The sequence below is a fragment of the Cryptotermes secundus genome, unplaced genomic scaffold (assembly GCF_002891405.2).
Source record: "Cryptotermes secundus unplaced genomic scaffold, Csec_1.0 scaffold446, whole genome shotgun sequence".
Lineage (NCBI taxonomy): Eukaryota > Metazoa > Arthropoda > Insecta > Blattodea > Kalotermitidae > Cryptotermes > Cryptotermes secundus.
The window spans coordinates 1,158,851-1,175,271 of NW_019731271.1; the positions used below are offsets into that span (position 1 = coordinate 1,158,851).

Sequence of the window (16,421 nt, forward strand, 5' to 3'; positions counted from 1 at the left end):
CCTTTAAACAAATAACATCCATATTTTGTGTTGTGTGGTAGTTTTTTCTATGCTTAGTTGATTCTAAGAAAATTGATAAAGTTTAGTCTAGTGACAGACTAGCTCTTTCTAACGGGCCCAACTGAGTAGGTCTATCTTGCCCCATCCACCTGAGGACAGAGACAGATCCAGTCTCTGAAACGTTGTAATTTTTTGTCTTCTATATACCAGAGGAGGGATAGAGTCCAAAATAAACCTTATAGTTCTATACAGATGAACATATTATATGGTCAAGGGAGGGACTTAAAGTAGAGGGACGCTTGAAACTAATGACCCGCAAACTATATAAATTTTTTCAGTAAATATGCACTCTTGGTCTGTTTACCTGAGAACATTTTAAAATTGTAATCCAGCTTCAGAACTGACATTAAGTAAAACTTCACTCTGAGGGGTATACTTGATTCATGAGGTTCTTGTCATGGTTTTACAAAGAGCTCTACCTTCTTGAATGATAAAGTACTGTATAGTGTAGTAGATGTTTGCTGATATTGTGGAGCATGCTGCCCGCTTGTTACTTTGTTGGTTTATGTTTTGATCCTTAAGATGGCAGCAGTAATTGCCCTGAAACTTCTACCAGACTACACAGCATCACACCCTAGAAGATAGTTGTGTTACAGAGTTTGTGATAAACCAAATTAGAAATGCAACAAACACATGAAATAACTGGAAGATAAGCTAGTCATAGCTTTTTCAGTAGACATTCTTACAGTTTCATTAGTTGATGGTTTATATTTTAACCCATTGGAGAAAATTCAGGAGCATTTATTTAATTTAGTGTCAGAAATTGTTTATTTTGCAAAATTATTTTCCTTTTCTGTCTTAGACACTGATGATCCAGCCTCTGTGTGCTCTGTAATCTTTATTTTATTTACAGTACTCAAAGGTAATACTTTGTTTTGCTGCACTTCTTTTAGAGGTCATTATTCACAATTAAAACAATACTTTGGTGTTACAAGAAGTGATAATTTAATGTTTGAGGGAGAATTTATGATTGATCATAACTATCTGGCTACAAGTAATCAATTGAGGAACTGAAAATAGTCCAGAATTTATTTGACTGTGAACGATATCTGATTTTACAAAGTTTTAGACTAGTGGGATTTGAAGGCTACTTGCTACCTGCTTTACGCTGGTTTATTTCTTTGTCTTATGATTTAGCTTGATGCAGGTACTGTGCTTCTCTGAAACATTAGTTTACTTGTATGCCAGAAAATAGAACTATTCCTAGACTAGTAAAGTATCAGTGTAGTTTGTGGGAACACTCTGCCTTGAATATAGGGAATTACTTGTATATCACTGTAAAGAACATATTTTGGTTTTTATGTGATACTTACTCATTTAAAATTGCTGTCAGGCATGGGCAGTGAACAAGGGATAGTCCTGCAACTTTGGGTTGGGTGTAGAAGGCCTCAGACATGAGTAGATTCTCTGTCATAATACAGGTAATATTAGAATGACATGGCAGTAATACTTTAAATAATTTTAATAGGATTTAAGTGTCAGAAGACTTGCTAGATTAACTCAGTTATATGTATGCATGAAATATCTAATAAAATTGAATTTTAAACCAACAATTGGGAATGACACTTTGCACAAAATTAGTAATAATAATGGAGTTAGAGTAGTAAACTCTGACTGTCAAAAGTACAATGTTTCCACATTGTAACATTCATAAATTGAAAATCTCCTGATGGAAACACAAACAAAATGACCTCAGTTTGATAGCTAGGAGATGACATTCAAATGTACTTGATGTCTGATCATTCAGGGCATCTAATTGTGACACTGACCACTATCTGATTGTGGCAAAGTCAGGGAGAGGCTGGCAGTGAGTAGACAAACCATGCACAGATTTCATATGGAGAGATTTAATCTCAAGCAATTAAATGAGGTAGAGGGTAAAGAGCAATATCATATTGTAATCTCAAATAGGTTTGCAGTTTCAGAAAACTATAGGATGAGGAGGATATTAATAGTGCTTTGGGAAACTATTACAGAGAATGTCAAAATTTCTGCAAAAGAGAGTTTAGGTTATGAGCTGAAGAAGCATATGCCATGGTTTGACTAAGGATGCTCAGAATTATTAGAACAAAGTAAACAAGCCAAATTGCAGTGGTTACAGGATCCAAGTGAAATAAATGGGAATAATCTGAAAAATATAGGATGTGAAGCCACAGGGATTTCAGGAATAAAAAGAGGGAATATCTGAAAACCAAAATTAATGAGCTTGAAATGAACAGTATGAACAAGGACATTAGATACCTGCATAGAGGAATAAATGAATTTAAGAGGGGTACCAACGTAGAAGTAACTTAGTGAAAAATGAGAATGGTGATCTTCTTGTAGATTCCAGCAATATTTTGGTTAGGTGGAAGAAATGCTTCTCCCAGTTATTGAATGTACATAGAGTCAATGACTTTGGCAGGTAGAAATACGTACAGCTGAGCTGTTAGTACCTAATACAAGTCCTTCTGTTGTTGAATTTGATATTGTAAAGTTGAAGAAATATAAATCACCAGGTAGAGATCAAATTCTGGCAGAACTGATTCAAGCAGGAGGTGAAAAAATTATGGTCTGAGATCCATAAACTCGTTAATTCTATTTGCAATAGGGAAGAATTGCCTGATCACTGGAAGAAGTCTATTATTATACCAAATCACAAGAAGGGTGATAAAACTTACGTTTTAATTATTGTGGGATATCACTGCTATCAGATTCATACAAAACTTTATCCAATATCCTCCTCGCAGAGTTAAGTCCGTATATACAGTAGATGAAATTATTGGGGATCATCAGTGTGGGTTTCAACATAACAGATGAAACTGCTGATAAGATTATTTTGCATTTGTCGGATACTGGAGGAATAATGGGAGTACAATGAGACAGTACATCAGCTATTCATAGACTTCAAGAAAGCCAATGATTCAGTTAGGAGGGAAGTATTGTACAATATTCTGACAGAGTTTGGGGTACCCATGAAGCTAGTTAGGCTGATTAAAATGTGTTTAAATGAAATGCACAGTGAAGTCTGTATAGGTGAACATTTTTCTGATACTTCTGCTATCCCAAGTGGTCTAAAACAAGGAGATAATTTATTGCCACTGCTTTTCAACTTTGCTTTAGAATATGCGTTTAGGAAGATCCAAGAAAACCAGTTGGGACTGAAATTATGGTCTCTGCTGATGATGTAAATCTACTGGGTGATAACATAGGTACAGTATGGAAAAACACAGAAACTTTTAACTGACACTGGTAAGGAGGTTGTCTACAAGTAAATGCAGAGAAAACTAAGTATCTGGTGCTGTCTAGTCTTCAGAATAGAAGGAAAAATCGTGACATAAAGATATGTAACAGATGCTTAGAAACTGTGACATAATTAAGGTATTTGAGAATGACAGTAACATATCACAATTTGATTCAGGAGGAAATTAAGAGAAGATTGAATTTGGGTAATGCTTGCTACCATTCGGTCCAGGACCATTTGTCTTCCTGTCTGCTGTCCAAAAACATAAAAATTAGAGTATACAAAACTATAATTTTGCCTGTGGTTCTGTATGGGTGTGAAACAGGGCAATTGATAATGTTTAGAAATATAATATCTGTATTTACAATTTTGTTCTCTTCACTGAATATTATTAGGCACTCAAAGCAGATGAGATGAATGGTACGTATAAGACACTTGGTGGAAGAGAAATGCTCATGAATTTTGAAGAGGGGAGACCACATGGGAGACCTAGGCATAATGAAAGAATAATATAAAATTAGATTTTGAAGATATAGTGTGTTAGGACATGTACTGAATTTATTTGATGTAAGACAGTGTCTGGTGACAGTCTCTTATGAACTTAGTATCTCAAACATTGGGCTTCATAAGAAGATGTGAATTTCTTGGCTAGCCAAAAAACTGTTAGGTTCTCAAGAAGTTTATTAGTTACATGAACAAAGAACTAATATATATTGCTTGGGAAGAAGTTTATTAGGGACAGTTTGTAATGTTGAATATTTTCTGACTAAGTAATTTTGTTTTTTTAAACTTAAAAATGTGGTGGCATCAAACATAATGATTTATTAAGTATATTTTGATATAGATGTAACATTATTTATAATTACAGTATTCATTGAATATATTTTTGTCACCTTATAATTACTTACTACATAAATGTTTGATATATTTCTGTCATGTTGGACATCACGTAACCCTCAAAAATGTTTCAACAAGCATGAGAGTAATGAATATTGTTTGACCAATGACTGAGTTATATCAACATCTCATATATTTATATACTCCTGTGTTACATCGGTATATCACTGTATATTGACATGCACATAGCTAGTCACATACATTTTTTGTTTCATGGGTGCATGTATAAACTACACAGTAATGTGATATTAGAAGGGCCTTATTGTAACAACTGTTATCATGTTGGACATGGGTGAGACATGGAAGCACAAATGGGATATTAACAAATACATACAAAGTCTTACTTGAAAAATCACAAGGGAGATAACTACTTTGGAATTATAGGCTTAGATGAGAGGATAATATTATAATTAATCTTAAATAGGCCATGAAGTTGTGGAATGGAATATTGTGGTTTAGATTAGGATCCACTGATTGGCTTTATTGAATATGAAAGTTCATATTCTATAAGAGCAAGTAATTTTGACTGTTAACATCTCAAAAAGACCCTACACCAAGGAATTGTATTAGACTGTAACAGCAGGATTTTATGCTGATTTATATTTTGTAGTATATTTTATGAATTCTAAGACAAAGGCTAAGTGCAAATATTTATTATAAAACATAAAATGTATATTCTCCTCCTAAAAGAAATCTCCAACACAATGAAAATAATGTAATAGTAAATACTAACATAACTTATAATGGTCTTTATGTATTTTTGTTCCAGATGTGTATGAGAGTAGTCATCGAGACAAACCCAGTGTTCTGGTGACATCTCCAGGTTCACCAGACCTGCACATTCCAGCCCGTTCAGCCCGTCCACCTAGGCTGGGATCTTCACCCACCATCTCTAATGTAGGAGGTCGGTTACAGGTCAGTATGACCAGTAACATCAGTAAGAGCATTGATTAAGAAGAGGCTGCACAACCTTTCTCTTGCAAAATGTTCACATTATACAGTTCCTTTTTTTCTGTAAGCTGCATTAAGAACAGGTTGTAAAGAGTACTGGAAGCCAGCTTTGTTTCTGTTAATGGAAATATTATAGTTGTTTTTATAGAATTGACAGAATGGAATACTTAAAAGTAACAGTTTTTAAAACAATTCTTATGTCTGATATGAATGGAATGATAGGCTGAATCTTTCTTGTGCACTGATATATACACTTTTAACCATACTGTTAATGGCCATGAGACTGTGGTGTGAGGGATATCAGAGGAAAGCATAGTTTGAGGAAGGTTCTGAAGTGAAAAAATGTTCATCAGTAAGAGGACATTAGAACTTGACTGTTCACTGAGATATGTCTGTTCACCAGCTCAATTGGAAGAATGATAACATTTTTAAGAATATCTATTGAATTTTCAGTGGCTGAACCTAAGAAGACACTTCTTATTTGTTTCTGTTTTCTAGGACCTCCAGGAAACTTACACTTATATTTTGGAACCATAGTTTGTAAATGTCATATGAAGATGCACTCTTTTGATGATCTTATTTTTTTAATATTACACACATGATGCTAGTTTTATTCTGAGCAGCCTTTCACTATATTCTTCTTCTAGCATCTGTTTCCTCATTCTGCTTGTTGTCAGGTGTCACAATAACAAATGCTACATACACACATTAATAATTATTGTACTGTAACCTTAATAAATTATGAGTGAGTTCTGAAAGCATTTCTGACAAATTTTAAATAATGTAGTACACAACATAAAGCAGTTGCACTTGAAGTACATGTTACATAGATATGATTAAGTACCCAGTTTGATGCTGAAAACTAGAGAAGTATGGTGGCAAGTGAATGGTTTCTTAAGCTGCCAATAAATACAGAAAATGTTTTATGAACTGTGAATGGTATTCAAACAAGGGAACATGCATAGCATGCAAATAATATGTTCGTTTCTTTACCTGTGTTAATTATTTCAATGGAGAGGTTATGCATATTTGGGCATATTATTATTTCTTACATATATAAATAATTTATTATCAGAAGAATGGCATGAATAGTATTATGAAGGTTAATTAATAAAGAGGTTTAAAATACAGGAGCATGAATGCTGTCTTCTGTGCTGGAGACTGTCATTATTTTAAATCACTGTTTTCTCTTGAACTAGCAATTGGAATGAAGGTAAACTTGAAATATCTTGAAACTACTACATTGCATCTGTTGAAAGTTTTGTTTAACTGATTAATTTCAAGTAGCTAGTTTTCTCTATGCTAAGCAAGACAGTCTGTGCCTTTGTAAAACCTGAAGGTTCATTGCTGTGTTCAAAAGAGTCTGCAGTGGGCCCTGCTTTGAGCCACATGAATACATTCCATACACTCACACCATTTCTTTAGGATTGGTATAATTTTTGTCCTCCCATTTACACTCAGGTTCATGAAGTTGTCTATTCCCAGCAATTTTTTTCTGTAAAATAATATTTGCATTTCTGATCTCCCCATATGTGCTACATTTCCCGTCCATCTCATTCTCTTTGATAAGAATATTAAGTAACAAGTTTTTGATGCAATTTTTCCATCCTTGTCCTACTTCTTGTGCCTTAGATGTAAATATTCTCCTCGGCACATTGTTCTGAGACATTCTGAATCTGTATTCTTCCCTTAGGGCAAGAAAAGCATTGTTATGGAATGGAAGTTTGTAACAGCTTGTAATCATAGTTTGAATTAACACAAATTGTTTGAGGATCTTCTTGGAGACCTAATTCCCAAACTGTATTCAGTGGAACTCAGGGACCCTGCAGGTACAGCTCTCAAAAGAATAATTTCGTTGTGAATGCTAACCTAAACAGTTACAATACATTCTATAGGAATTATAAATCCAAAATTTGTGTCTGTCTTCACCTGATGATAATGGCAATAATTAAAATCATACGTTATTTACAGGAGGAGATCCTTCAGAACTGAAATTTTTGTATAAGAGTGTTAGATTAAAGAGATGCAGTCCAGTTACAGGCAATATATATATATAGTTTTTTATGTCTATATAAACGTGGATTTTAACATATGTAATTTAAAACGTTAACATGTTTTGGTACATGTGTGCTATAATCAAACCATTAAACATATGTAAATGTGATAAAACTTTAAAAACATAATGGTTGTCAAACCTAGAAACTCATGTAGACATCTTACCTCTTCCATTTGAATACATGTTTTCATTGATGAAGTTTGTTGTAAATAACCAAGAACATTTTCTGACTAATTTAAATGTGCACAGTGTTAACACAATGAGCAAGCGCCATCTTTATGGAAAAATTGCCAACCCTCACATGTTCAGAATAGTATATACTATGCTGGCATCAGAACTTTCACTAGTCTACCATCTAGTTTCAAATGTTTTATGAATGAAAATATGCAATTTAAGGTAGCACTAATAAGTTGCTTAGATACACAACCATTCTACACTTTCATTGAACTCCTATTTAAAAATTAATCATAATCTACTCGAAGGTTTGCATGAATAGCATAAGTGGACAGCACTGACCTCTACGTGTGAATCTATTTGAAGCATTTGAATATCTTACACAAACCTTCTGTCATTTTTATATTTTATAGTTTTATTTTTTATGTGAAATATTAGTTGTAATGCACATACATGTACTGCTATGTATTTTTTTAGTCAGTCTATCACAAGAAACTAACTAATAAATAAACAACTGAAGTCACAATTGTTTGTCGATATCTTTCTTTATTAATACATAGCAGTTGATATACATGAGAGAATGCAAAACACACACATAAAAATATATATATGTTTTTTTTAACCACATCCCATGGTCATTTCTGACCAACTTATGGTCAGTGGAATATACTTTAACATTTGAAATGAGGACGAATAGCCTGATCAGTGGAAGGAGTCTATTACTGTATCAAGTCATGAGAAGGGTGCTAAAACAGACAGCAGTAATTATCATGGGATATTACTGCTACCAATTTCATACAGAATTTTATCCAATATCATTCTCTCAAGATTAAGCCCATATATAGATGAAATTATTGGGGATCATGGATCATCAGTGTTGGTTTCAACATAACAGATGAAACTGCCGATAAGATTATTTTGCATTTGTCAGATAGTGGAGGAATAGAGTAGAATGAGATAGTACATCAGCTATTCATAGACTTCAAGAAAGCCAATCATTCAGTTAGGAGGGAAGTACAGGGTGTTCCTAAAAGAATGGTGGGGTTTTAGATATGTATATATTTCGTATTTCTTACTGTGTACAATCATAACATGTGTCAATCGGAAGCTTAACTGTCCAAATTTTATGTACATCCATCAAAGTGCCTCTATGTGCGCACCTTTCGTTACCCGGCACACATCAATGCGATAGTCGAATTCCTGCCACACCCGCTGCAGCATTTCAGGTGTGATGGTCTCCACAGCATGATTGATTCTGTTTCGGAGATCCTGGAGAGATTGGGGCAATGGGGATACATAAACCACGTCCTTCACGTATCCACTGTCCACAAACTGCCGGTACCATCTGCGAATGTTGTTTTCATGTGGCGCCTCCTTCTGAAAATGTACACAAAATTCACGGCGCACTGTAATGATGGATTTAGACACCTCAGATCTCAGCATGCAGTAGGCCTTCTCCTGCTGGGTCGCCATCTTACATTTCACCCCTCCTAACTGTCAGAAATGGAACTAGGAAAGAGCATGATATACAAAATGAAAATATGAGAGCCGCGTTATGAGTCCGTATATGTTTTGCTTTTCATCACCAAAAACTGATGGAGATATACAGCAATGAAACCCCACCATTCTTTTAGGAACACCCGGTATTATACAATATTCTGATAGAGTTTTGGGGACTGATGAAACTAGTTAGGCTGATTAAAATGTGTTTAAATGAAATGCACAGTGAAGTCTGTATAGGTGAACATTTTTCTGATACTTCTGCTATCCCAAATGGTCTAAAACAAGGAGATAATTTATTGCCACTGCTTTTCAACTTTGCTTTAGAATACGCTTTTAGGAAGTTCCAAGAAAACCAGTTGGGACTGAAATTATGGTCTATGCTGATGATGTGAATCTACTGGGTGATAACATAGGTACCATATGGAAAAACACAGAAACTTTTAACTGACACTGGTAAGGAGGTTGGTCTACAAGTAAATGCAGAGAACACTAAGTATCTGGTGCTGTCTATAGTCTTCAGAATGTAAGGAAAAATCGTGACATAAATATAGCTAACAGATGCTTAGAAAATATTTGATATTTGATATTTGAGAATGACAGTAACATATCAGTATTTGATTCAGGAGGAAATTAAGAGGAGATTGAATTTGGGTAATGCTTGCTACCATTCAGTCCAGGACCATTTGTCTTCTTGTCTGATGTCTAAAAACATAAAAATTAGAATATACAAAACTATAATTTTGCCTGTGGTTCTGTACGGGTGTGAAACTTGGTCACTGACATTAAGGGAGGAACATAAACTGAGTGTATGACAACAGGGTGCTGAAGAGAATATTTGGACAGAAGAGAGATGAAGTGATGGGAAGATGGAGAGAACTGCATGAGGAGGAGCTTCATAGCTTATGCTTTTCACCGAGTATAATTAGAATGATCAAGTCATGGATGGTGAGATGGGCAGAGCATATAGCACAAATATGGATGAAGAGGAATGAATGTAGGATATTTATTGGGAAAGCCAGAAGGAAAGAGACCACTAGGAAGACAAAGATGTAGGTGGGTGGATAATATTAAAATGGATCTTAGAGAAATAGTATGGGGTGGTATAGACTGAATTGATCGGGCTCAGGATAGGGATTAGTGTGGAGGGCTGATATGAACACAATAATGAACCTTCAGGTTCCATAAAGTTCTGGAAACTTATTGAGTAGCTGCATGACTGGCAGCTTCTCAAGAAGGGCTTAGCTCCATGAAGTTAGTTTAATTAATTATGTGTGCTGTGTGAGTGTGTGTTTATTACTGACTTCTTATTTGATGAGAGTTTTCTTGATCCTGTGAACTTCTGCAGTTGTCAGAAACTTTGTATAGTGTGCACCTGAAGACAAAGGAAGTGTGTAGGAATAGAGTTTCAAGAGAACCTACTCCAAAATTAATTCATCTCACTTTCAGTTCACTTGTTATAAATAATGAGTGCTTGGTAGTGTAAAACTGCATATACCGTTTACAAGTGTCAATTTTGTTCCCGTTCAACTTCGACAGTAGTGAGTGTTGTTCACATCATACAACAAGGGGGAAGGGAGAAGTGTTTTGCCCAGACCTCTATATCTTACCATCCTGTGCCGGTCCATACATATACATATACACTTCGTACATCCACAAACCACCACATTTCCGTTGTCCACTATGCTCAGAGTCTTGTACATCCCTAAACCCAAGACCCCATCCATTGACACTGCTGAGCAAAGTGAGCATCTACAGTTAACCATACATTCAAAGTGTACTTATCCTTTATGGACGCAGTCCACTTCCACCAAACTAAAATTATACTTGGACACACATGTCAGTAGGAACTATGGACGTTTATAGCACCATGCTAGTGTTAAATTAAAATAATATGGTACAAATCTTGTGTGTACATCATTGGGAGTTTTCAGATTTTCATTATGATACTGTAGTGTGTAGACCCATTACTGGGTAACGGCCTCAAAACAAACAATGAAACAACATTCCCTTCTAGGAAACAAATTCTTAATAAGCAAGTATATGCAGCTGTTACTGGGTAACACCTTCACAAACAAGCACATACCAATGGAAATGATTAGAGTAAGCAATGAATGATGTTTTCTATGTGGTCTCAGTCTTCACTAGCCGTTGCTTGACAGCAGCTTCCAATGGTGGACATTCCTCATCCTCTGACTACCTGAACTGTCTCTGGCGTCAGTTAACAGCTGCTCACTCATCATACCTGCAGCTCTCAACTGACTCAACCAACAACTGAACTACTAGTCCTCGTTATATAGCCCTGGCATGGACCACACAGAAATCATTTCTTCCAATGTTGCCTTTTCTCTCATTACTGGAGAAACTATGTCCACAGAGCTGTTCCTTAGCAGTGGCTGTTGTACTGTCGCCTGTTTACACAGCTGTTATATGGCAATGGTTCTACATATCACAGTATTCTCAAAATGAAATATAAGGACTGTGGTAGTCAGATATAATATCAAATGCTGTCTGACTCATGCTGTGTTGGAATAGCCAGTGCATTCTGATGGATACATGGCAAGGAGAAAATAAAGCATTTGTTACTGTGGATGATGACTCAGTTCAGGGGAAATATATGATACAGTTCTCTTCCTGTATTCCCAGTATTTCAGAGAATAAACAATAGATATGTGTGAGAATAACCGAATTAATTTTTAGAAAACAAAAAGGAAGTTGAAGAGTACTATTGCCTGGGATATAACAACGTGAAACCATCTTGCCACCTGCTTTCATGCTGTATTTTGCTCAGCTTATTGAACCCTGAGGATGGAAGCGATATGTTCCTACGAAACATCGGTTTACTTTCAGTGGACCATACGGCATTATATACCAGATGATATACCACCGCTCAGAGAACCTAAAGTCCTACATGAAGAAAGTTGTGCATATAACGACTGATTATTTCAAAGCTTTGTATACAGATAAACAGATTCATTCTTAATCTAGGTTTTATTTTAAGATTATAGCATAAAAGCTGTATTATGTAAATATTATTGACTGATACCAAGCATCTTACTTTTAAATGACAGTTTAATCTGGCCATGTGCAGGCATGATTAATGAAATATCTTGTATGCTAATGGTTTATACCTTCAAGTTTTATTTTAAATATTTTATGACATGGCTGAGTATTTAATGAAACACAAGAAACCTAATTTGTGACTCTATAAATTATGTATTGTCTCTGTTGTTTATTCCCGATGAGGTCATTGGATTTTTTTCAATTGACCTAATCCTTCCGGCTGCACTATGGCCCTGGGGTCGACTCGGCCTCTAACAGAAATGAGTACCAGGAATTAATTAAATAATTTTCCTGGGGAGTAAAGCGCGGCCAGCGCGTAAGGCTGACAACCTTACCACCATCTTTGAGCTGATTGTTTAGATAATATGGGACCCTCAACGTCTCACAACCCTATGGGCCTTCACAGCCTGTTACAGGGATAGCTTTGCTTCACTTTACTTACTTTACTTTGTTGTTTATTAGCTCATTCAGCAACATAATTCATGCTTTTGTAAAATTTATTATCTCTCTCAATAGTAGATTGGCAACTAACATAAATGAGCAAGAAGACTAGAAAAATATTGCTATAGATTAACCGGAATTATAATTTTACACTGAAGAAATGTTGCCAAGCAGTTACTTTAGTTCATCTTGTTTCAAAATATGGAGTAACATCTGTTGTCACAAATATGTCAGTATGAAATTTAATTCTTACAATCCATTTCCATAAAGCAAAATATTCGGACATGGATTGTTACTTGTCTAAGAGAATCCATTTTTTTAATATTAATTTTAGTGTTGTACTTAAGCACCCTGTTGCGTTAACATTACAGTTTCGTACATACAGCTGTCTTAAATGTGGTATTTTATTTTCTGTCTCATATAACTTATCCAACAGGTATGTGTGAGTCATGCTCAAATTATTTCACTGTATGCTCTATTTTGTCAAATACCTATACTCGGTGTTAATATTTTATTTATATTTGAAGTTAATTTTTTAAATTATTTGCTCATTAGCTGTCTTTTTCCTTTATATTTATTGCATTTCTTCATCAGTAGGACAGTTCCTGTGTTAGTACTTCTGTGTCAGCATAATATAAGTATAAAATGTAGGAAAATAATTGTGTGACTTTCTACTGCTGTTTAGGTGAAGCTGTGGTTTGACTCGGGGGCACTTCAGCTTGTTGTGACAATTGCCAGTGCAGCTGGGCTCATGCCTAGGAACAATGGCCAACCTCGCAACCCATATGCCAAGCTCTTCCTGCTGCCTGATCGGAGGTATATGCTGTTTTGTCATATTTGGCATTTCTGAATATGAGTGGTGTGAGTAGAGAGTGAGGAAATAGGCATAATAAAGTGACTTTGCAATTTATATTTTACCTTTATTGGCCATGCATTGCACTGTTGTATCATTGCATGCAGGTAGTCCAGCTGGCGAAGCACCAAATTTTTCAGCACTGATACTTGAACCCCCAAGTTAAAACAAGGCACTGACCCTTAATAATGGGGGATTTAAAATCCCTTGTTTCTGGGTGATAGTTGTTAAAAATGTTTTTATTTTTTATAAAATTGGATGAGTGTTCATAGCTGTATGCTGAAAATAGTAGATGAATGTCAAAAAAAACTTGTTAGCCAAATACAAGATGGAATGTAAATTTAAATGCAAGTCTTCTAAATCTTGTGACATGTCAACGAATTGCCAGGCAATGGCTCAATAAACACCCCGCAATAAGCGCATGCAACAATAGGATGAATGTTTGTAGCCCATTGCTAGGCAACAGTCAGAGCGTAAATGAACTTGCTGGGCAGAAATCACGTGACATGCTTTCTGTAGGTCCGCGCTGTAGGTTGATCAGGGACAACAAAGGTTGTTTGTGGGCAGTCGTAAGCTGGAGGAGTGAGAAGTAAGCTGGAGCAGTAGTAATAGAGGAGAGTTTTCAGTTGAGTGCCGAGGTTCCAGAGGGATTGAACAAGAAATGGCAAGGAGACTCCATAATGATTTGAAGTGCTAGTTTCTGTGTTGAGATCCTGCCAGGAGATGATTAGAGGAAACTGAGAATCATAGTGCATGTGCCATGGTGAACGGTAAATTATGTAAATCACCAATAGCGCTGTATTAATTGTAATTAAGAGAGATTGTAACCGAAGTGTTAATAAATCCGATCATCAGAACACTGGAACCAAATATCTTTGAGACACATACCTCCATACATGTGACAGCATTAAGTGTGGTCTTTTGTTGGTTCATATGTTAGTGTGTGTGTGTGGGTGTGTGTGTGTATGTGTATGCGCGCATGCATGCATGTGTTTGTGTGAGGGAGAGATCCATTTACTTACTTACTTACTTACTCACTCATGGAGCTGAGCCCTTCTGGAGGAGCTACCAATTCTGCAGCAACTCATGAAATTCAGCATTTTATGGAACCCGAAGGTTCATCACCGTGTTCACAAGAGCCCTCCACTGGTCCCTATCCTGAGCCAGATCTATCCAATCCATACCATCCCATCATATCTCTCTAAGATCCACACTAATATTCTCCACCCACCTACGCCTTGGTGTTCCTTGTGGTCTCTTTCCTTCTGGCTTTCCCACCAATATCCTATACACATTCCTCGTCTCCCCCATTCATAAATTCATTAATTCTATTTGGAATAAGGAAGACTTTCCTGATTAGTGGAAGAAAACTATTATTGTACCAGTTTACAAGAAGGGTGATAAAACTGACTGTAGTAATTATCATGGGATATCAATATTATCAACTTCATACAAAATTTTATCCAATATCCTTCTCTCAGGGTTAAGTCCATGTATAGATGTAATTACTGGGGATCATCAGTATGGGTTTTGATGTAACAGATCAACTACTGACCAGATTTTTTGCATTCATCAGATACTGGAGAAGAAATGTGAGTACAGTGAGACAGTATTATCAGCTATTCATAGACTTCAAGAAAGCCTATGATTCAGTTTGGAGAGAAGTATTTTCATAGAGTTTGGGGCACCTATGAAACTAGTTAGGCAGATTAAAATATGTTTAAATGAAGCATATAGTTAAGTCCGTATAGGTAAACACTTCTCCGATGAGTTTCCTATCCAAAATGGTCTAAAACAAGGAGATAGTTTGTTGCCATTACTTTTGAACTTTGCTTTATATTATACCATTATGAATTTCCTTGCCACTTCTCTCTCCTTTTCTGCTTACTACAGATTATATGTTAGGAGGATGGCCCATTTTATGTGGTGTTGAAGACTCCCTTTCAATAGTAATATAAAAAATTATATATATGAAGCGAAAGAAATATACCAAGTACTGCTCATTTTGAAACAGAATGACTTTATCATAGATACATTTAATAGAGAACTAGTAAACAGTTTGAATTAGAAAATGAATAGTACAAAAAGCTAACAAACCCAAAAGAGCTTACATATCACCTACCATCTTTTGGTGAAATACCCTAACTGATGGGGATACAATACAACCTATCCTGATAGCTTGAATGTTGACCAGCTGCTCTTCCAGTAGACAAGGGACTGAAACAGTTTTTGAAGAATGACTCAGACTACAATTTAGAGTCATCTACCTAATTCAGAGTGTGTGCGAGCAGTGTATTAAGTCAAGGAACTATCATAATTGAGGGGAGCATGGTAGTTGAAAGTAAAGGGTAGGGGAATGCATACATGCTGGGCATTTCAATTGGGAGATTGTAAGCTAAGTCAGTTCACAGGAGCACATTCCTCACACATGACTCAACATGGTGTCTGATACAAATAATGGTTGTTCAGTTTCATGGTATATGGTACATGTGGCCTCTTATTTAGTCACATGGTGTCTCTTACAGACAGATGTATCATTGTGATGTTGCATGCTGGTAGTTTAACTGGCTAAGCATTGTAGCTTTTCAGTACTTACACTATAATCCCAAAGTTAAATTGAGGCCCCAAGAGGAAGACACTGGTATGACAATATGCATATTGTGCAATCTTGGAATGTCATACAGATAGCTTGTTTTTCAGTCACATGCAATCTGATATAAATGACATGTCATTGAGTCACATGCTGTCTGTTATAGACAGCTTTTTGTCCTGTTACACAATATGTAATACAGTTAGCTTACTGGTCAGTCACATGGTGCCTGATATAGAAAGCCTGTTTTTAGTCACATATTATCTGAAACAAATAGCCTGTTGTTCACTCTCATGGTGTCCAACACAGCTGATTTTTTTGTCCAGTTGCATGGGGTTTGATTCAGCTAGATGGATGCACTGAAATAATATGTGTGCACCAGTGTTTTGTGCAATTCAGACTTACATTTTCACAATCTTAACCTGCAGAAGTGTATCGTCTTGCAACAAAGTTATTAAAAAGCATTAGGAGTAGAACTCATAAAAGTCATTTTCCTATTGCATAGGTTTCTAGTTGTAGAGCTCTCTTACTGTTACTGTTATTATTGTTATTTTCTTTTAATTTTGTTAAGAACTAATTACTCATACATAAGCACAAATTTTTAATACATTAA

The 16,421-nt window shown here is 35.8% G+C and overlaps 1 protein-coding gene across 13 annotated transcripts in view; it reads left to right on the forward strand.

The window, feature by feature from the left end:
- LOC111866799 (regulating synaptic membrane exocytosis protein 2) overlaps positions 1 to 16,421 on the forward strand; it is a 204,580-nt gene that overhangs the window by 99,790 nt on the left and 88,369 nt on the right. For all 13 annotated transcript variants that reach the window (XR_004513258.1, XR_004513257.1, XR_002843212.2 and 10 more), the window contains 2 exons: positions 4,950 to 5,095; positions 13,051 to 13,181. Coding sequence is in view for 2 of the 13 variants with exons in the window: in XM_033752416.1 (XP_033608307.1) it covers positions 4,950 to 5,095; positions 13,051 to 13,181 (277 nt within the window). In the remaining 11 variants the exon portion in view is untranslated. The remainder of the gene's footprint in view (positions 1 to 4,949; positions 5,096 to 13,050; positions 13,182 to 16,421) is intronic.